Source organism: Seriola dumerili, unplaced genomic scaffold (assembly GCF_002260705.1).
Source record: "Seriola dumerili isolate Sdu_G_001 unplaced genomic scaffold, Sdu_1.0 BDQW01000102.1, whole genome shotgun sequence".
NCBI classification, from domain to species: Eukaryota; Metazoa; Chordata; class Actinopteri; order Carangiformes; family Carangidae; genus Seriola; species Seriola dumerili.
In genome coordinates, this window is record NW_019174357.1 from 422,410 (window position 1) to 445,854 (window position 23,445).

The 23,445-nt window shown below is 40.6% G+C and overlaps 1 protein-coding gene across 1 annotated transcript in view; it reads left to right on the forward strand.

The window, feature by feature from the left end:
* kirrel3 (kirre like nephrin family adhesion molecule 3) overlaps window positions 1-23,445 on the forward strand; it is a 156,509-nt gene that overhangs the window by 112,195 nt on the left and 20,869 nt on the right. Inside the window, exons 5-7 of the mRNA XM_022746322.1 lie at window positions 2,704-2,861; window positions 9,723-9,873; window positions 19,278-19,383. Of these exons, the coding sequence (XP_022602043.1) occupies window positions 2,704-2,861; window positions 9,723-9,873; window positions 19,278-19,383 (415 nt within the window). The remainder of the gene's footprint in view (window positions 1-2,703; window positions 2,862-9,722; window positions 9,874-19,277; window positions 19,384-23,445) is intronic.

Consider the following 23,445-nt stretch of genomic DNA (forward strand, 5'->3'; position numbering starts at 1 on the left):
TCACTCCACTTGAATGTGCAGTGAGTGAGTCCTATCATTCACATACTGTCAGAATTTCCTTTCTAATCTTCTCCTCTCCACAAAAAAAAAAAAAACGTTTATGGCTGCCTTATATGCCTGACATTTAATTAATGTTTCAGTCATGTGTGCAAGAGAGCAGTGACAGCAGGCCAATAACACTGGATCTTTGCAATCAACTGTCAGAGTGCTATCACCAAGCCTCACATGTTGCTAGTTTTCTTTTATGACAAATGGGAGAGCTGTCTCGCGACTGCCTGCTCATAATGCTTTTCACATGCTCCCTGTCTCATTTGCACACCATGCAGTAACTCTATTCTTAGCATAAGAATAAACTCATGTGATCTTCTTGACCTTGTTTCCAATTGCTGATGAAGGACCAGAAGGTGACCACATTCTCACAAAGATTCTTTCTTACTTGCATAGATCAGCACACTGTGTTGTCTGATCTGGTAGTGCTGACCTGAGATTCCTCCACCTCTCCCACCCATCCGCATATTAATGAGGAGCAGATGAAAGGGAGCCGGCCCGAATTAACGCCGCAATTCAAACTCAAACACACAACAGGAACTAGTGAGTGGGAATTGTCTTTGAAATAGCAGATTTACTGGTCCAGTTGGTCAGAGTTATTAGTCTGGTCTATAGTCGGAGTCCAGACTTTACTGTTCCCACAGTGCTCTGATTCACTCCTTACTCATTGTAAATGTGTGGTAATGATGCTTGTTTTGTCTGATAATTTGGATCAACAAATATTTTCCATTTTTTTAGTCAATTATTTTATGTAATGCAAAGGCACTAGTCATAACAGCGAAATATCACCCCCATGCACTAATCAACCGCAGCACTCGAAGACTAAGCAGAACAGGAGTGTGATGTTTATGACCAGTGTGCTGCCCCACTTGCTCTGCATCATGCTACAAATAATGCAAGGACCATTTGTGCAATTGACTAAAGCTACATCTTAAAAGTTGTAACCCTTAGATACAGTATCACTCCTGGTTGACTGTGGTTACCGTGGCAACATCAAGTGTGGTTTAAAACAACAGCAAATAATCTTTGAGCAACTGCTTTGTCAGGAATGCAGCTTAAGAGCAACTGTATGAACTAATGTTTTAATAAAGAAGTCGGTTACAAATAGGTGCAACTGCAATCTGATTTCATGTAATTTCACCATGAAACTAGAAATAGCAGTTAGTCTGCACATCTTCAACTCCTTAGCAAGGTAAGTGTCGCCTGCAGCCCTTCATCTAACAATTCACTGTGAATGCTCCTTCTCTTCCCATTACAGTTTTTAAAAACAATCGGCTGCATCGGTGTGGAATGCTTGGTTTGCATTAGCCGTAACTTAATACAGCTCTGATACAGCATTAGGCTGAAATAAAATTGAAATAAAACAGTGACACTGTGTTATGTGCTGCATCATTTCATGTGAAGCCCTTGAACACAGAACCCTATCTCAATCCAGCATGGGAACAGCGGACTGCCATTAACAATAAAAAAAATATGATAAAAAAAAAAGTAATTACAGAAGTAAATGGATTACAACATTTTCTGTCAGTAATTTCACTGAAGAGTGAGAAACATAGATTTCTGTATGCACAACTCTCTGGAACCACACTCACATTTATGTCTACCATAAAACAGCCTTTTTATACTTATTGTCATTAAATCTACAAAACAGTGCCCCAAATTAAATTTTCTTTATTTTCATTCATCTCAGTGCTGTCTGACAGCATAAATCTAACCCATAACAACCTTCCTTCCAATCATGATGCTTTTGCTGGGGAATATGGCAGCTGCCTGCAGCCTTTGATTTCATCTTGCCCCAGATCTGCATTGTAATGAGCACTCAGGTCAATCAATAATTCACCGCAGTTTCAGTTATAAAAAAAAATGGAAAAAAAAATAGATCAGCTCATGGGTAAAACAGGAATAGGTCTTTGATCAGTGCCATTTAGAGGCACATATAACACTGTTGTGATGCTTTCTTCTCTCTGTCATATTTGTCAAAGCCTAGAGGGGGGTTAGACATAGACTTAATTACATTTAATGCTGACATTTATGTGTGTACTGTATGTTTAATGGGGAAATTTGAGTGATGGCAGAGCTGATTGTTATTTAGATATTCATGCTGTGACTTGTGCAAAGCTTTTGGTGCCTCTACTACTGGTTTTTCATTACGTACGGGATGAATCTACTTCTCACTGTGAAGTCATTAACTTCCCCCGAACAAGTAAATGTGGCTTTTATTTTCTAAAGAAACATAATTTGTGTACAATAAACCAAAATGTGGTCTCTTTTTGGTACCGTCAGTGCAATGATTGTATGAGAATGCGCTGTATGATGAGGTTAGGTTTCACGCAGTCAAATCTTTGCAGGTGCCATTTGTAGATACAATAGTTTTGGCTCATGTGGTTTAGTATAGATTTTCAGTACCACGGTGTTGTGGGAATGCAATATATCAGACAAACAAGACTGATGCATGTAAAAGCAATAATAATGAAGGAAGTTAATGCCAGAGTGCACTTATGTTACATATAGATTAAAAACTAAATTACATGTCTACATACTTCACTAATAGTAGTACACAGTCTGTATTGATTTGCTGATAATATATCATCCATTCATTATCATCTGTTTATCATATGGCTAACGCCCCCTCTTTCTCTGTGTCTATATCAATAGTTCCCCCAGAGGACCCAGTCATCAGTGGAGGGCCGGTGGTGAGCCTCAGGGCTGGTGACCCACTCAATCTCACATGCCACGCCGACAACGCCAAGCCAGCAGCCTCAATCATTTGGATCCGCAATGGAGAGGTCCTTAACGGGGCCATGTACTCCAAGGTAAGCATAGAGGTGTGTGTCATACCAGGTTTGTAGACCGGCTGGGGACAGGACGGGGGTGGAACGGTGGGCGAGGGTTACACGGCGCCGGCACTTTCATTGTCAAGAGCAGTTCTTCTTTTATGAAAGTAAACTGAGATGGAGAACAAAAACAGCCGTTGCCTCATAGTTTTTGCATGTTGCGCTTAGCTCTAAATAACTACTGCAAAAACGTTAAACATCCATGAGGTGTTTCAGAGTGACTGCTTTAGTCATTGGTGGGCGTTTGCCTCAGCATCCAGACTGCTTTTATGAAATGAAATTCCTTGAAAATCCAGGTTGTGTTCTGATTACAAAAAGATAGCTGGCCTTTTTTTTCCCAGTATACAAATCAACTCAGACAAGCAGATGGCAAGATCATGGAACTATCAGTGACTTTGCATTTCTCTCTGGTGTTTTGATCTCCTCCTTCAGTGGCATTTTGTCGCCATTCATCTTCTCAACCTGTTATAAAATATAAGATGTCACTTTCTGTGCTGAAATCTGCCCGAACCTTTTTCGTGGCGCAGTATGATTCTCGATGACAGATCGTGTTTCTACTTCTGTTGCCATAGTACACAATAGCCACCATTCACACCAGCCCAATGTCATGATCACCTGACCCCGCAGACACTTGACTGACATTAGCCCACGAGGCTAATCATGCAGTCAACACTGTCATGTTCTATTTCCATTTAAACAAAGGACATAAAGAGACCAGGCACTTTAGAGCACTAACACCTCCCCCGCCTTCCCTTGCTCCGTGCGCTGCCTCATCCCATTATCGGCTTTTTTCAAAGAGCAGATAAATGCCATTGATTGGACCAGGCAGATTTGAATAAAGTGATTGCTGGAGATGCTGCTTACTAATGGTGGGCGGAGAGCGCGCTTCCTGCCATCACATCCTCTCGGAATGAAGGCAGATATGAGGACATTCTGTGCTGGTAGGTGATGGATGTGCACATGCCTATGCTGAGCCCAAGTATGTCCCTCTTCCCTCTTATCTCTATTGCCTACCATTAAAAAGCAATGGGTTCGATTAAAAGAAGATGACTCTTTTTTTGGGTCCGAAGAGCAGTAGGGGGACATTTTGTAAGCATAATCATCTGCTCTGATGGTCTTCTCATATCCCGCAGATGAGGAGGACTAATGTGAGCAGATGTGGTGGTGGATTCACCAAAATGGATTTTCTTGATGGTGTCATATCTAATGGTAGCTCTGACCCAAAGATAATTTCCCACTAAGGCCTCCCAAAACCTCATCTCTATGACCTCTTAGAACACTATTTACTGGATCAGTGGTTAAAGAGAGAAAGTATGATTAAAGGTGCTATGTGTAAGTTTTCGCTATTGCTACACAGTCAACATTAGCTTCCACAGCTGTTTACTTACCAGTCTAGATGTTCAGCATCAATCTTCATTCCTTTACTTCATCCAGCAGTGGGAAGCAAATCCAATTTCGCTTGTATTTCTCTCACTCTTATCACTTCTTCTACTGAAGTAAGCATGCTAACCAGCTAGCCCCAGCACATCCCCGTCTCATAATACTGCTTTGCGATAGTGAGTCACTGTTGTCTACCCTCAGTTCAGATTAAGAGGATGAAGAAGTTGTGCTGCAAAGAAGGTGTATACTAACAATCCATTATCATCACCACCACCACCCCAATCCAAAAAAAAAAACACATTAGATGGCTGAGAAACCTTTAAAGCTATCACTTGGCAAAAATGTGTGTTAATTTTACCATGTAAGAGAGTCACTTTGTGAAGATAGCTTTGAAAAACTGTAGAATATCATGGAGGGGGCAGCCCAAATAATTAAGAAGCTTGTCACAGTAAGGTGAATGGATCAAAAATCAACACTAGCTGTGAAGGCAGAGGAAATTAATGAATAATGTTCTCTCTTCCCTCAAACACTCAAATCCCATCTGCTCCAGTGGAGTTGCTCAGTGGCAAACAGCAAAGGCCTGTTTGTAATATGCAGCCTCCAGGTCTGAGCTGTGGTTTGGTGGTGTGCGCACTTGCTCTATGATACTTTTGCACTGGAATGGTACAACAAATCATTTGAAAAACATGATGCATTCCCCTACCAGAAAGTCATTCCCCCCGATGTGCTACACACTGTATTTTTCTGAATGCTCTGGTGGCAAGCTGAGAGGTGAGCAGGCGACCGGGAGTTATCACAGTGTTAGGAGGTTTAGAAAAAAAAAGAAAGAGAGAAAGACCTTTTTTATGAGCTGGTCTTGCTGGCAAGAACAGAATAGTGCTTTTTTATTGTATACTTTCTCAGCTGTGCCAGCTTTGCTCTTCCATGCCAGGTAAAATAGCTAAAGTTGACATGAAGCTGCTACCATTGATGGAGATCACTTTCAGCAGAGAAAATAATTATTCTTCATTATTTCCACCCTTTTTTTTACCTACAAGTGTTCAAAGCAGCTGGTTTCCCTGCCTCTCGGTTTCGTTATTTCTCTCCCGTAATTCATGGGAGTTTTTTATGTAATTAGAGCACTTTATTGCATTTTAATCGTCACACCCACTGAGTAATAGGGTCAGAAAATACTACAAATAAAGCAACTAATTAAATTTTGAGTGGGCATTTAACATGTTAGCTTTTTTTGTTATTGTTGGTGTAGTCTTTCCCAGCAGTAAGGGAGATTATTAAAGTCAAAGGGCTCTTTACCTTCAGCACTAATCTGTTTCATTGTGTCAGTTTTAAAAGATCTCAAAAGATTTTGGCAAACTAATTAACCTCATTTATTCTGTCTTAAAACTAAAAGTGTGATCTGAAATATAGATCTCTTCAATTACTTTTAACAACTTTTGAAATGATCTTTTTGAGGTGAGTTAAGTTAAACAAAAGAAACCTATTTAACCTCAGTGACCAAGAGGGTGGGTGGGGGTGGGGGTGGGGGGTGGATCTATTTTAATTTTTTCAGACAAAGTACAATATTGAAGCAATTAACTGTTTTAGTGAAAGAACCCCCGTGTGGTCCAGAATTAAACATGACTGATTGAATAAAACTCAGAGATACATTTGATATCAAGACAAAGGCGTGTTGGACGGGTTATCAGAATATTAATGATGTATGAATCTTGAGCGTTTGCTTACTTGGTAAATTCAGTACCATCCCTGGGAGGCTTCTTTCCTCTACATTCTACATTACTGACCCAATCAAGGCTTTCTCTGCATGCCAGCCAGGTCTCAGTGGGTCATTTTAATGTCTGAACATTTTAGATGACTTCAGGGTTTAATGAAATACTCATAAAGGATGAGTAATAGGGCTGTCTTAATGTTTTCCATGAACTCAATTATTAATCAGATTACATAGTTAAAGGTAAATATGAGACTTATATGGCTTTATAATAAAGTCAAACTTACAGCATTCATAAATTGATGAATAAGCTTTATCTTGTGCAGATAAAATGTCTGAAACACTGAAGACATTTCAGCCACATCCTGCAGAAACACAGTTCTACTATTTCACAGTAAAGTTGATGAAGGTTTTAATGTAATGAGTCTGCAAATTAATGCACATGTTGCGTTTTTTGTATAGTAGCTACGAAATAAAAGTCCGTCAGTTACACACAGGATACTAAGTTAGACCATTTTCTGGCACCAAAATCCCAAATTGTTCCCAGCACATATAATGTGACAGATAGTAACATATTAAAGACATTTAACGATGGTCTGATTTTAACCACACTTAAGACTCACAAACTGTTGTTTGGTTTTCCACAGCAGTTTTGTATTTCCAATAAAATTAAAACTCTTTCACCAATTGGAGTTAAGTTAGAATGGTTAAGGTTTTCAATAAAGTTATTTAGTTAATTCAAAAATTTAGCAGCACATCAAGTTTTATTTAGTAGATAATCTCTTTGGTTCAGCTGTTTGTTTTTTTAAATTAGGAGCTAATTTAGTCTGATAGGCTTCAAGCCACTGGCTGGTATTCTACTGACAGGTCACCCTCTTCTTCAGTTAAAGGTTGGCTGCGTTGTTGCAGCTTTAAGTGTAAGTTAAGTTAGCTATTGTTATCTTAGCTGGCTCGGGGTTTTTGTAGCTGTTGTGCATTATTTTGTGAGAAAGAAGAGAGTAGAAGAGATACTGCCAATTATGGTAAATAGCAGAGATTTTGTAAAGACGCTCAGCTCAAACCAAGGCTGAAATGCCAGGAAATATTAGACTTTGTCTCAAGAGAGCTCACAGTTTCTACTGATGTTTGCTAACACATTACACAACACATTAATCAGCTTGATAAGTTGAGGGGAGACGAGACTAGAGGTCAAAAATCATGTGATGCAGTTTTAAACATACCTTTCCATCTCAATCTTGTTACTTCTGCCTTTCCTCTCCTAGCATGGTTAAAAGTATTTTTCACATAGGCTGCAGGCAGTCATATGAAAATTTATCAGTTTGTAATGTGACATGGTGTTGAATTCAATGCAGCAGTGAGCTAACCCCCTTTCAAAGATTAATGACTTCAGACAGGTCCAGAGCGACGAGGGAAACAATCCTGATTGTGTCAGAAAGGATATTACATTGACATATCCCGTGTCTGACAGCTAATATGTTCTGCTTTAGAAGTGACATGCGCACAACTACGAATTTCATCCCATGGTTCCTCACATACAAATGGACTTCACAGAAACATGGATGGCATCGATAATGTCCTTACACTGCAAAATGCCCATTAATACCCAGAAAACCTTGTTTATCTTCATTGTTTTAATGTGATATGCCACTTAACAGGCACCTTGAAGTACATGCACTATGAAGTGGTTAGATGAAAAAATGTCTTTTGAAATGTCTTGCTATTTGATTTTACAAGGTCCATGACATTTTAATGATATTATTCAGAAATGGTATGCTTAAGGAAGAAAGAGAGCCCAAAGTTAGATTGCAGTTTTATTTAATAGAACTTTTGCATTGGAGAAAACGAGGAGATAATTACCACTGGTTTATACATATGACAATGAGGTGCAGTTTGACTCGGCTAATGATCAATGGGTAGTGATTATGGTAGTTGAAATATATATGTAGCTTTCTTAGGGGTGGGCGATATGACGATATTAGATCGTGAAGGATTACAACGTGAAGACGATCTTTCAAACTGCAGAGATCGTGGGATCGCCTAGGGCATATTCTATAAATTGCAGTTCTATGCTGATGCACCGACGCACCAGACGTATTGACGTCGTCAACCTGACCGACCAATCATAGCGAATTACGGGCAGTGATGCACTTTCCTACCCGCCTCCTTGTTTGTGTGTGTAGCGGTAGCACATTGAGAGCGATGGCTGAAAGCCAAACGGAGTCGGTCGCTAAAAAAAATTCCACCTCCATTATATGGAATTGGTTTGGATTTTCCGCAACTGATCAAGCGCAAGCAAATGTAATTTGCAAAGTTTGCACAGAAACCGTTCGCACGTTGGGTGGTAACACGCAGACCAGAATGTTGTTGTTGTTTACCTTAAACTTTACGTTGTTTGCACATGCAGCCAAAACTGCGACTATTTGAAATAAAATCTGTTAAGAAAGGTTATTTGGTCTAAATTGTCTGTTTTTCTTTTTCCAATTTAAGATTGTGATAAAATCAAAATCGTGATTTTATTTTTTAAAAATCGTGACATGATATTTTTGCCATATCGCCCACCCCTAAGTTTTCTTGAACTTTGTGAGAACATTTGTAATGTTACGTGTAATGTTCATTCATGGGATCTAAATTATCTTTTGTGCCTTTCAATAACTTGCACCTTTCACTAACCTATTGTACATATACTGTATATAAAGTGCCATTACATTTAAAGAGGAAGTTGCTTGGAGACTGAAATGCTGTAAGCGCCATAAGAATCCAAATAAAGGAAATATCCTTGAAGCAATCCATACATTTGCAAGGCTCATCTAAAGGTAGCAGTGCAGTAAAGCATGTCCACAGTGAGCTCCCCCTGGTCAGCACAGTTGATCTGTTTCTATATTAAGAAAATGTTTGATGTACTTCTCCATAGCAGGGTCTTCTTTTCTTCAAAAGCACAGTGCAACAGTGAGCCTCCTTTAAAGAGATGGCAGGGAAATGCATCTTGACTTTGTGGTTGACCACACTGTGTCCCGTTGCCCACACAATTTGTTCTAGTCAGTGACTTTGTCTCTGACTCTGTCCCGCACTGGTTAACATAGACTCTCAGAGCCCTCCCCTGAGCGTTTGAGGGAGACTGAGAGCTACTGAGCGCTACCAACCGATTCCAGATGGCTTCCACAATGTAGGGCTCAGAGGATGAGCGCTGAAAAGAAGATTGATTTCCTTTGTGGAGTATGACAAGCCATGCACTAGAGCGCAGCTCTCCAGACACACAAAAGAGGCTCAAAAAACATATTTCTACTTTTTTTTTTTTCTTCTTTTTTCATAACAATCAGCTTTGCCTCTGGTTTCCCAAGAGACAAGATGTGTGTATTCATGAATTTGCCGCTGTTTTTTTGTTTGTTTGTTTGTTTTTCCCCCCAATTTTGCACCTTCTCCATCAAAACTTATCTGTTGAACTGCTACTTTGACCTCTCTTCTGTTTATATATCATTTAAACTGTTTACAATCCCAATTTGAATTTAAGCTACTAAAGATACAACCCAGTCCGTATCTGACTTTAAGTTTATGGTTGTACAGTATTTGCAGTTTACTTCCCAAAATCAAAAATAGTTAGAGATTCTGACTCTTGGTTATAAAAGTGAATCCATGGTTCCAGCACGGCCAACCAACCATACTTGGTATAAATTTAGAGACTTAAAACAACACAACATCTACACAGCTGCCTGCACTGTTGCTTTCAACTTCACTCAGTCCCTGTTCACTCTTTGCAGACCTTGCTCCGGGATGGTAGGAGAGAGAGCACCGTGAGCACACTCTATCTATCGCCTTCCAACATCGAGACAGGTCAGCAGATCATCTGTAAGGCCTCCAACAAGGCAGTTCCCAATGGCAAGGAGACTAGTGTCACGATCGACATCCAGCGTAAGTATACCACCTCTCCTACTGTATCTCTGGCTTTATTGCTTTCAGTGTCTCTCCCTTTGAGAGTTATTGTTTTTTGAAGTCCCTTGGCTAATGATTGAAGTACAGATGGGAGGTGGGAGGGGCAGTCTCTATATGACATGTATTTCTCAAAATATGAGGTATTTCTCTCATGTAGAGGCAGAAAGTCAGACAAGCATAGGTGACTAACACTGTAAACGCGGAGGATTCATTTTAGGCTCTGATGGATATTTAAAATTGGTTTCCATTTTGCTTTCATACCATGTAGGTGGGTGGATGGGTTGGTGATGCATCACTTTTTTGTTCGTTATAATGAAATATCAGAGGAGGTGTCCATCTAAAATGAATGGGATTGTCTTTTTTTTTTGGTCCAACTACCTGCCTGATGTGGCACTATGCACACCATCTCCACCTCTTTTATTTCCTCGCTCACGCCATCAATCTTTTTGATGAGAGCATGCACAATTCCCCTCTAAAATAGACAAAGTAAGCCCAGCGTGTAAAACACATTCAGCCTCAATTGTCAGGGAATCTTTTTTCGATCAAGAAGCGTTCACAGTAAGAGAAGGGCTTTGAACAAAGGGATTTTGCATCACTCACAGCCCCTTCAACACCATTAAGTATGACTAATAAAGCAGAAAATGCTATTTAGAGAGCCATTATGACTGACGGCTCCATTCTTTTCATTATGTACACCACAAGAGGCAAGCATGGCAAGAGCGGGCACGGCACGAACAGGCCAACTCAGGCGCGGGAGTAAAAATGATTAACAGTTGTTAGTGTTTGCAACCCTTGCAGTTTGTCCTCGTCATTTTTTTTTTTTTTTTGTCATGCAGTCAAAGAGGGAAGTCTGCCCACATGTAAACTGATTTGTCACCATGTATAATGATGTGTCTGTGATAAATGCTCACCATCGTAGCATCATCCTCGCTTCTGAATGTATGATTTAACCCTGAAAAATGAGTGCAGCAGATTTCTCATAAGCATTCCAAAATGTGCTCTTTACACAATTAAAGCTCCTGAAAACATTATTCACAGTGTGAGATCAAACTGAGCGACAGCAGAGACTAATTGTCAAGATTCAGATTGTCTCCCACAAGGCTAAGCCTCTTGTTTCCCGTGCCTCCATGCTCACCCCCCCCCCCCCCCCCCATGCAGACTTGACAGGTAAAGTGTTAGGCACAGTTCAGCAGAGCCTCCGGAGTTTGTGTTAAGATCCACTTCCAAATTAAGCTGCTCCTGAAATGAAACATGCTGTAATTGAACTTTGATTCATTCGTGTTGGGTATCAATTTAGTTAATTTCAATGCTGCCTAATTTGATTTCAAGGTTCTTGGCTCAACAGCAGTATTTGTAACACTGCAGAAATACAAAAATACAACCTGTGGTGACAACTGTGTTGTGCAGCAGATGCGCTTGTATATGAGAGGTATTGGGCATTTTATGACTAAAGCATGAAACTTTCTCCAGTGTTCCTATAAACCATGAAGTTTATTTTAAGACATGGAGGCATTTCAGATGTGACCTCTGGGACAGGGCAGAGCCCCCTGGAGTAATGAGTGTGGTCCAGACCAAACTAGCATGCTAGCTTCTGATTAGCATGTTCGCTAATGTGCCAGCTAGTCATGTAGTTCCATAGAACACACAGCAGAAGTTGTCAGTGTTTTTAACAAGGTATAGCTACCTTAACACCAGGTGGGGTCTGCACTCCCCCTGCACTCTCTATCTGCCCCACTGGTGTTGTCTACTGTGAAGACGTGTTTGTTTTTTGTTGTAAAGGTGTGTTTAGATTTCTGAACTGTATGTTGTACACAAATAGAAGCTGAGTTTCCTGTCCATATTCACATGTCTATTTTTGCTACTGTAATTTGTTGAAGTGATAAATTTCACTGAACAATGATATTGCGCGAATGGAGTAGAAACCACTCAGATGTCAATGTACTAAACGCTACAAAGAAGGTGAGTAAAGAGGAGCACCCAGACTTTCTGTGACTATAAAAATAGGTGCTGAATAAATAAAGGATGGAGCACTGGCAAGGCAATGGGAATAGTAGCACAGGAACCTTGAGCTTCATCTCTTTGAAGACCGGATACCACATAGGTCTGGATAGGTCTGGCCTGTTCAATTGCTCCTCCATAGAGTACAGTGTAGGTAGGACAGCTGAGTGGTAAATATTGATGCGAAGCAGCTGTTGTCGTACAGGGGCAGCAGCATGCAAAAGCTGTGTCCTGATTCAGGGGCTCAATCCTCTAAAGAATGCAGCCAACAAAAGTGAGTCTTTAAATGACGTGAAGGCCAGGCCGAACCGAAACAGACTAGATAATTCAGTTATTTTCGCAGAGGAATTGTCCTCAAATGCCTCGTCAAAGTTTCACTACCTGTGAGTAACTTTGGAAAGTTACATGATACATGATGCGTCAGTGTAGCTTCTAATTATCCTTGAGACTGTGATTAATAACATATTGACAGCAATAATGAAGGGATGCCGGGATTTATTCCTGGCTTCCATTCTTTTTAATGCCTGACGTGGCATTTACATGGATAAATTTCAAGTGGTGTTTTTACCAGTGTTTTATAACCACCTGAACCAAAGGTTTATGTTATTTTTCCTGACTATGACTTTCCATTCAAAAACTTCATGATTTTTCACAGTAGACATGCAGACTTTGCAGAGGATCCAAAGCCTTAACTGGGACACAGTCAGCTACAGTGAGCAAGGAGTAGTCTGGACACAACACAGACTCACAGACAGGCTCAAAGGAGCGTACACCTGCATAGGGCAACACACAACACAGGTGAGACAGATGGGAGATACAACTAAGCACATCCACAGATCACAGACACACCAGGATGTGCTTTCCTCAAATCTCCTCTTCATCAAACATCTAATATACTGATCACATCACAGTTTTTCGAAAACTTGATTTTCATATTTTCCTTTTTTCTTATTCTTGTCGAATTCTATTGGGTTGTTCAAAAACACACAAAAAACCTTGACCCTGTACTGCCAATATTGGTTCTCAGCTCACAACTCATTCATTAATGATAATAATTCAATAATAAACGAAGCTGGAAGTTAACATTTTACAGACTGAGAGACCACTGTCATGCAGTGGAAAAAAGGCCAGACAGGAGAGTGTGTATTACATCTTTTGGAGCATGAGAAACTGAAACCTCTCTTTCTTCTGCCCACTCTGCTACCCTGTTAGTGAGCCTTTCTTAGAGAAGGTGAGAGTCATCATCCTACCTATCAATGCAATTGTTCCTTCAGGCGCTCCCTGTCAGCTTGTCAGCTCGTGAAATAAATGTAACACTTGACCATCTCTTCTTTACAACTGTGCTGCGGTGTTCTCTCTGTTCTCCAGCAAGATCCAGCCACATGTCAGGATCTAACAATACTGCCTCATAATTGTTGGCAGTGTTAAACGCTACTACAAAAAGTGCATAGCCAGTAGCTAAGCCAGCACTGACATGCCATATGTTCAGCATAAGTTGGATATCATCAGACTTTGCCAAGTTTTCCTGTGCTTTGTATCACAATGAAGTAGATCTGGGTGCTACACGTGGACTTAATGGTATTCATGTTTACATATTCATCACTCAAGGCACTGAAGTTACTGTTTAAGTCAATGTTATTCCTGTCATGATCTGTTCCCTGCTATATAATAATCTGCAAATACTGTATGTACATATGCCAAACATGAATAATTGCCATCTGCCTATGAAGAGTGGTCAGAATTAATATCCCCTTTCTCAAGCTAAAGAATTGTAATGTAAATTTGGAAACTACCTTCAGTTTATTTTTGTTTCAGTGGAGCACTACAAAAATGCAGTTTCAGTTTTATGGAGAGAGAAAAAAAAAAATATTATTTTGCACACAAAACCCCATGAATAAGGCGCTAATACCTCTAAAAAAAAAAATAATTGGTTGCCATGTTTAGTGCAAATAATACATTCTGTTTCATGTTCCTTTTCACTTTGTGCTCTCATGAGTTTTGTAAGTGGTGCAGCAGTGTGCCTCAGTCCCATAACAAAGATGGAGGGATTAATAGCAGTCTCTGGTGAACGGTTGCTATTAGTCTAAGTGGGACCCTGGTGAGGGCCGGATACAGGGAGTCGCTGGAGCTGCACTGCACTCTACAGCCACTACTGTCCCTCCAAGATCTGATTGAGTTACTTTGTAATTTACTGGCGTAACAGTCCATTTGATCTTTGGGTAGAACTTTTGCCTTAATTTTGGTCAGGATGATGAAATGAAAAGTGGAAAGTACAACCTTTACACTCAGCTCAATTGGCTTTGCTGAAAATTGAACTTGATTATGATTTCAAAGCATACAGTTTTGTTGAAGTAACGTTTGTGCTGACTGTGAGGACAGTCACATGAGTCTCAACTCAACTTATTTCCCTTTTTGTAATCAGAAGTAGGAAATTATGAGTTGACAGCTATTGAATACAGGGTAAATGCCTTGCAAATAATTCCCTGACACTGTGAGAGCTCAGTATTGAACGCACAGAGATGAAATTGATATTGATGCTTTCATCAAATACCCAGTAAGATGGCAAATAAGCAAATTTCCCCAAATGGCTGTGTATCTCCTGAAAATGAGGATAATGTCCACTGAGCATTTGAGTTCTCTGAATAAATACTGGTATTGCCTATTGCATGTCTCTTTGTGTGTATTAAGAAAAAGTCTCATTTATTTTCCTGCCCCGAGAAATCTAATTGACCGTATTAGTGAGATAATATTAATAGCAACAAAAGTAATTAAAATCTTCTTAATCTGTCTGCCCTTCTCAACATTTTGTATTCCACTCACTTCTACACTTAGGTGCCCTTTTTTCTCTCAGCTCCATCCTTATAGCAATCCAAATGAGAGTAATATAAACACAACTTGGCGCATTGCTCTACAGCTTAAACCGGCCTAAAAACCAATGCATTTCACAACCATATTTTCTTTTTATCATCACTTTAATGCTCCTGATTTACATCCACCTCAGCATTTTCATTCCCACAGAAGTTCATACAGCGTTATCTGACCTAAGGTTACACAAATTAGCATCTAAATACAGTATGTACTGGTGATGTTGCCAAAATGAAAGGAATTTAGAGCCATCGGAGGTGATTCAGAACCCTGGGTAGACTGCTGACTTCAGTTGTCCATACCAGTCCATTAGCTGGCTGTAATTATTTGATAGCAGAGGGGTGACTACCCCCTGACGCTGTTTTCTCCAGCAGCATGACTTAACTTGCATTACACCCTTTGGACTTTAATCAGTAAGCTCCTCTACCCCCCGGCATAAAACCACTGCAGTGAAATATGATTCTGATGCTACAGTTTCATGTCCCGCTGAATCCCACTCATCACACAACTTAAAATATTCCTCAAATATTTTCGAGTCCAGCTGCATATCTGCAGAGCATTGCCCCACATAGAAACACGCTTGCAAATACGCAGTGGGAAATGAATACGCTGGGGACGAGCAAAGCCAAGGTTTCTTGTGTGTTTGCATTGCAAACAAGCTGAGCCATGTGGGGGGAAAATGAATGCCATTTGTTGGGACTAATTAATAAAGAACATGCAGATGTGCAATTGGGGAGGATTTGCTTTTGGTAGCTGGCTCAGCTACATGCTCTCCCTGCTTAATCAAGCAGATAATGGCAAATTCATCAGAGACAGAATTTGAAAGTGAGTCGGAAAGAGCACAAGGATAAGGGGGGCGAGAAAAGGCTCAGAATTTTCTGTACATTAAATTAAGCTTTAATGATGCTGCAACACAGAGTTATCTCATATTCTTATATGTTAAGACGTGATTTCTTATCACGCTTCCAATGCCCTAAAGATCCGTCTGATGTTCTAAAGTAAGCTTTGACTACTATCTTTTGATTGCATCTGTAACAAAACTTTGATGCTCGTGAACATATTTAGACACTACTACAGATGCACTGTGAGGAAAGTGGCGCTCCTTATTTAAGCTGCTCTTTGAATACCAGAACATCTGCCTTCATTAGAGTGAGTAAATTCTTTGCTGTTCCACGGTTGACTGTCTCATGATCAATACGTTGGACCTCAGGTTGTCAGTCAGTCTGTTTTTCCCTGCAGTGTTCCACTCAGTCAGCCATATGACAGTCATGCCCATATTGCTAAGGCTATAAGCCACAAGCGGATAGCCCCCAAACGGCATCCCCCATCCTTCAGAGGCAGCCGACACTCCTGGAGTTTGAGGCTGGTCCTACTGGAGAACAGCTGTCTACAGTGACCCGGAGAGATTGGAAATTGAGCTTTAAGAAAGGGAAAAAACAATTTGTGTTGGCACTATCTCCAGGAAACAGAGAGAAGTTGGAAGATTGTTCCAAAAACACCATCTGGTCTCTACTTTGAACTAACCGATCAAAAGCTGTCGGCCAACTATAACACAACCCCAGCCCCTCCCAAACCCATTCATCCTGTTGTTTTCAGTGGAGCTCCGATCAGTGTTACTCCCCCCCCCCCCCTTTCCCTTTATCCAACCATCCCTCCCCCTCTCTCTTTCCCTTGCTACTCCTCTCTTGACGAATCTGAGGAATTAACAGCCTTGCATATTGATGTGCTGTCACATGATGCTTCAAATGCACTCGCTCAGGAACTCATGCATTTATACATCAAAGTAGCAAATGGACTTCTTTATTAAGTAGATGTCTGTCATATCTGAGAGGTCAAAGGTTAGGGATGTGACAGTCCCAGCTTCACACCCAAGGCCTTTGCTGGCAGACTTTTGACAGTCGTTGCTCCCATGGCTGTCTTTGCCTGTGGTTTCGTCTGGGAAATGGAACTATCCGACACATTGCTCGTCTGACTTAGAAATAGATGTAAAGTCTTCATGACACCTCGTCTTGCTAAGAGGAACTGAGGTCTTTTTTTGAGGGAGGGTCAGTTTTTACACCTAAATCATTTGAAAAGGACTTTAATTAGTAGCCGGGTTGACAGTAATGAGCATTTGTGTCCTTAGATGTCTCTTGGCAGTAAGACCAGAGAAAAAGATTTGCATGATTGAAAAGTACAGTATAGGAATGCTTTTAGTGAAAAAGGCTTGTGAATTTAGCTTCTACATAACTGTGTCTATTAGCACAGACACCACCTCCAGATCTCCCTCGCTCTCTTTTTATGTCTGCCTCTCTCTTTACTCTCCACTCTTCTTGCTGGATTTTATTACCACCTCCACCACTGCCACATCTGTCATTTTGCCCCTGAGGTTCCCTCTGCCCACATTTTTGTCCACGCAATTAACCGCTCGCGATGCTAAAAACACCTACAGGGCAGCTAAAACTGCTGCTCGAGGCATAAGATAGGTTTCCTGTTTTATTATGACACTCACCCACATGTCCTTTCATGTGTACACATACCCCCCTTTAAACATGTGCCTACACATACAAACACAGTTGGCTGCTCAGTACCTGGAGAGACTTGCTGGTTTCACTGTGGCCCTCAGTCTTCCAGGATCCACAGTTGTTGTTTTCTTTCCTGGCCTGGGGAGAACTGGCACAGGTGGAGCCCATGGATTTGAAGGTGGTAGAGTGGTTGGTGGAGGGGGGGGGGCAACTGTCCTGGAGGGAAATGTGCCCGCTGATCGGGAATATGGTGTGTATGCGTGAGTAGGGGGGAATACGGCACCTGGACCACCCCTCCTCTCTGGGGCTTTGTGGCAGCTGAGCCAGCCCAGAGCATCTGCACAGCCACAGGGTAAAATGCAGTTTTGCTACGCTTCTTGTCCACACACACACACACACACAGAATCACTTTCCATAACTATACACAGTGTTGTTTGGCTTCATTCTAGCAGTGTTTGTGTGCCTCTTTAATTCTGTGCAGATCTCTGTGCCCACTACTGCTCTTCATCCACATCCAAACACAGTCCCTGGTTAGTAGATTAGTATTATTGAACACAAAGCAGATAGACTTAGTACACCTTGAAAACAGATGGCTGCACCAGCATCAAACCCAGAACCAGCTCTTTCCCCTTGTGACGAGTTTACAATCCATGATGCCTTATCAGTATCACACTGGTACCACTAATGTCTCTGGAAGTGGCAGAAAACAGTTACCCTGCTATGCTTGTGGCATGTAACCGCTTTGGAAGGAAGTTTGTGGATATAAATGGAAATATGCAATTCACACTCAGCCACACTGAAAGATGAGTGTAGGTCATGTTCTAAGTATGTGTTAAATATGATATAAGGAACTCATATTAAGATGTGCTTCCATGAAGCAATATTTGGTTTCCTTGACAGCTAATTCATAATATATATTTCTCTCCATCCACCTGGTTCTCCATTAACATAAAGGTCAGCTTTATGATTTTTCCTTGCTGCATTTGAATCTCAATAAAACATAAGCAGCCTCTTTTTTAGAAACCCAAGGAGATAGCTTCACCTACTTGAAATTCGTTCTCCGAGTCTGTGGGGTAAAGAGCTGTTTGTTTCACATGGGACAGGATTGATATGGAAATGAACACGTATCTTCAAAAAGAATCCCACCTTTGTCAATTAGGATAAATTAAGTTGTTTATTAAATTTGCATAATATGAATACTTATTATTCTAAGAACTGTTTAATTGTACTGTATCACAGAGGTTGTTCATTGTTTTAATTGCAGTGGATTGCACTATGGACTATTCACTGTTTGCAAATTGCCATTTACTGAAACTCATTATCAAGTCAAGTTTTCCTTTGATTCGCTCCTTATAACATTGCTAATGAATATGTGGGAATAAAAATAGCATACTCTCTCTCACCCCACACCTGTGAAATACACCACAGTATTATTCAACAACTGGGCCTAGACCCCTAGGTGGGTGGCAGCAAGATTAAAATAGGGCATCAAATTATTCAGGAGTAATTGCCTATTATTCGAGGGAAAATGCTGCCACAAATTGTGATAAGTTGTCACAACTGCTCTAAGCGCTGCCACAGTGTTTTGTGAGATAATCTGAATAAAAAGACTTTCACCTAGTGGTTTTAAGTGGAGCATATTTACCTACAGTATTGTGTGTGTCATACAGCTACATAAAAGCTTGCCAAATCTGTTTTGGGTCACAAGAAAAAAAAAGAAAAACATTTGGCAAATGTAGGTTCCCCCAAATAAAACTGAGAATTTATTTTGCATGCTGGTGTGTTTGGCTCTTTTCTTTTGAGGTTGCATGTTTTCTAAGCTATTTATAAGGTGTCTATTTTGTCTCCTATGCAAAAATTTTGTGATATATTTTCTCTTTTTCTTTCCGAGCCTTATTCAGCCACAGAAAACGTCAACAACATAGTGTTTGTCTCAGGCTTACAGCTCACTACAGGATGTTTGAGGAGGCTGCCAGTTCTGTAAATGGTTGTTTCTGTGTCTCTATGTTTTTTTAGATCTCCCACTTGTCAATCTCTCAGTGGAGCCTCAGCCTGTTCTGGAGGGCAACCTTGTGAAATTCCACTGCTCCGCAAAGGCCAACCCTCCTGTCACACTCTACAGGTGAGAACTGTTTCTAGTCATGAATGCACAAAACACGAAAGATCCTATAACTTGGAAAAGAAAAAGAAAAAGTCTGGCAATTAACTTTAAATGAGGGCCCCTGATCAATTGCTGGTGGGTAATTTATTTTCACATTAAGTCAACTTTAACACTTCATTACTGATAGCATTAATCATTGCCAGACACCTTCTTATGATGCCATCTTATGATGTTATATCTGCCCACACTTTGAAATGAAGAGAAGGAAAACAATGAAACACTGTCATGCTGAACAATTTAATGAAACTACACTACAAAAAAAAAATTCATCTGGGGAAACCTTGTCATGTTCCAGTGGTTTGCAGCAAAGCAATGCGGTGCTTTGTTGCATAGCTGTTTGCTTTGTGGTCATACAATCTCCCTTGAACATTCGATGTCCATCAGTGTGTCGGAGGAATGCAGGAAATATGATGTGTGTGACATCTGATGAAGCTGTCAAGATTAAAGCTTTTTTTTTTCCGAGATTGGGTTGTGTTTCACGGTTTACAGTAGAAAGACAGGTTCCCCCCCTGGGGTCTGCTGGTGTTTTTAGGTGTGTGTATGGTACAGTGTGCGATACAGCAATATTCTGTTTCAATATATTATTCTATTTTCATTATTTTAATGACAAATGTTTCAAAAATGCAACTGTATTTCAATCTATGAAGATGTGGTCATTCGACTACACTCGCAGCAAAATGCCACGTGACCAACTCTCTGAGGAAGGTTCAAATCTGCCTAAGGAAAATGTTTGATTATGGTTATGACTGGAGTGTTTGGATGCATTATTGCCATTTCTAAAGACTCCAGAGACTAAAGATTTGAGAAATTATATATGTTTAAAATCTTCACCAGATGTAGTAGGTTTACACCAAGAATGTGAAGGTTCTTTAGCGTCTCCAGGGCTGCAAAAGCACCATCTTGACTTCCATTGGAAGTCAACGGAATGACATAAGGATTACTCCTCGCAGTCTAGTTGGATAACAGTTTTGAGAACATGTTTCCACCTTGGCTGTTATGTGAAGGTTGTTGACACAGATAACTAATTTAAGTTCATTGCCAGTTTGAAATTGCAACAGCAAAAAATAAAGAAAACATCAAGGGATTTCAATGCTCTCTGACAAAGAGAGAACCTTTGCACCTTTTGTGTTGGTGCAAGTGCACAGCTGGAAAAACCACCTTCCAACAGCTCATTGTGCAGCAGTCAAGTGCTGTCCTATCAACTACTTCCTGTGGTTATTGAACCTTATTGATGGATACATTCTTCATTGCTCTTGTTAGTAATTTGTCTTACTATACCTGTAATTGTGATGAAATAACTACTAAATTGGCAGTAATTATTCTGGTAAAATCTTGCATGGCCTTCCACAAGTGTAATACTGAAATGATTTGTTAAGAGATGGTTTTCTGTGTGGGAGGTTTTAAAAACCCAGCAAAAAATAAATTGGATGAAATCGATAGCAAAGGGAATTGGCCGACTCGGAATCTTGTAATGGTACTGGGAAATAAAATAGATGTACAACACACTCACAGGTGGCAAAACAGAGATGTTGCCTTTTTGATGGATTCTGCCCTTTTGAAAAAGAAAAGGAGGGAGGGAGGGCAGTGATATTGTGGAAAACAAGGTTTGTATTTGATTGTGTAGGTTCACAGCAGAGACAGGACGTCTATTGCGCCTGCAGAGGGATTTTACCTCCATTGTTATGAGACTGGATCAATGCTGAAATCAGGCTTCTCCCCAGGGTATCAAGAGCTAAGATGCAATGGCAGTTGAGTCGACTTTTTCCTTTAGTATGAAAACTACAGCGTGAAAAAAGGTTGGAGGTTGAAGCTAAAGGAGACTAAAACCACCACTTCCCCATCATTTATTTCTTCCTTTCTTTCTCTTTTCTCTGGCCGTCTCTCTGCTGTCTGGTTCTCTGTCATTCACACAATCCACAGAAGGATTGAATAATATCTAGACATACTAATAACTTTTGAAACTTCAAGGTTATACTCTCTCAGTTCTCCAGTTTCATAGTCTCCCACTTAGATTTATCTGCAATTTATACAAGCACGTCGCGACTCGCATGCACCATTGGAGTTCAGGGCATGGTAGACAGGGGATTTTTGGGCCCCATAATGCCTGCCTGAGAGGCTTCAACTGGGGAGAGCCCCCCACAAATTCACCCCCAAGAGAGCAATATCACAGAGGAGAGCAGGAAGCTGGTCAAGCAGTGTGGGGCCATTATTCAGTGCTAATACACTCTGTCTACCCCAGATCAGATACGGCACAAGGACAGAGTAGCTCTTAGACGGATGGCCTCTTTTCCATCCCCAAGAGAGCCATCTATTCCCACTGTGCACTGAGCCTCTTTGCCATCCTCCAATTCAGTGGACACTTGAGACACTGGCCCAACATATTGGTGGCACTAGTCAAAGGCATGGTGCTTTCTGCTGCCTGCAAACCTTTGTGGTTGCCACGCTGGTTCAATAAATCTGACTTTAAATGTGAAAATGGAAATAAGATGTATTTCTACAGATACCTAAAACCAGAACACAGTTCAAGGGGGCAGTAAAGAGGGAAGGAGGGGGAGGGGGGGGGCTGGAGGAGAAGATGAAAGTGGTGCTGAAAGTGTGAATGAAGTAAGAGTAATGGGCATGTGTTTCAGTCAGCACTCAGGGAATCAAAGCACTCTGAGAGGGAAAGACGAGTGGGTCGGAACATCTTCATTACTGTTTATAATGGTAGGAGGGCTAACTGGCATACATCATAACCACTCAACCACCCTCTGATGAAGACACAGAGGGTTTTTCTCTAATCCAAACAAGAACCCGCCAGAGAGACGAGAAAGAATAACAAACAAAGCAAATCAGGTCCCTCGTCTACACATACAGCCATGCACAGAGCGACAACAAAAACCCCTCCTTTGCATGGCACTGCAGCAAACAACATCCCAATCCTCCCCACACTTACACTCTCAGTGTTGTTATTGTTGTTGTTGCTGCTGAATTGTTTGTGTGCTTTTGACACTACAATTGCCATACCTTCCTTCTCTGTAAATCTTGGAGTTGGCTAATTGATACATTTTGCTTGATGCCACTCCAACCGCTATTCCCAAACCACATTCTTTATGCCTACATTAGCTGCAGCCAGACGAGCTTTAAATGAGCAAAACAAAGTACTCTTACTTTTTTTTTTTTTTTTTTTTAAGTTAAAAGTGTAAATGCCAAGGTGCAAGTGTAACTGGTTCAGTAATTTGCGGTGCAATTCCAAAATTGTAGATTTATGTGCACCATTCCTGCAAATACAAATCAGTGCAAGTTGAAAATTAAAGTCTACAAGTCAGTAATAACCCCCGAAAAGTTTGGTATAACTCTGAAAAGTTAGGTGAAAAACGCTACAGATATCCAAGAAGTCAAAAAAGTCTCCTGCATACCCCAGAAAAGTTTTTTTTTTTTTTTTTACTCCAAAGTTATTCCCAACTTTTTGGGTCTATCCAATATTTTCCGATAGATACACACGCATATACTTATCTCCACAGCTTATTTTTACTCAATAATTCCTTGGCAGATCATAAAAAAAGCTCTGTAATTTAAGTCCACGTCAAAACTACTGCGTGCTATTGCTAAACCTGCATATTTATTTTATATTCCACTGAGATTTCAGTAGTCATCACTTTCAGATTGCATGTTAGGGAGAATAGAAACGCACTGTGCTGTGCTTAACCATGCTGATAATAACTGTAGGGCCTGATTTATTCTGGGTCTTGATGCTGATGGCACAGATACCTTTCTAATTTAATTGTTACTGTTTTATTGCCTTAATCACATTCTGCAAATACAAAACTCTCCCCCTCTTCCACGTCTCCTTCATCCTCTGCTTCCATTAACGGCAGACCTGTTTATCTATATAACAGTGTTAGCTTACATAGCCTTGCACAAGCAAAAACACACACCGTGCACATTGAGGGCGCAGGATTCACACGCTTTGTCTGGGTCAAATCACTGAAGAGGATAGAGCAGTGTAAAGTGAGTCAGCTATTGAGTAAGCTCGTGCTGGCC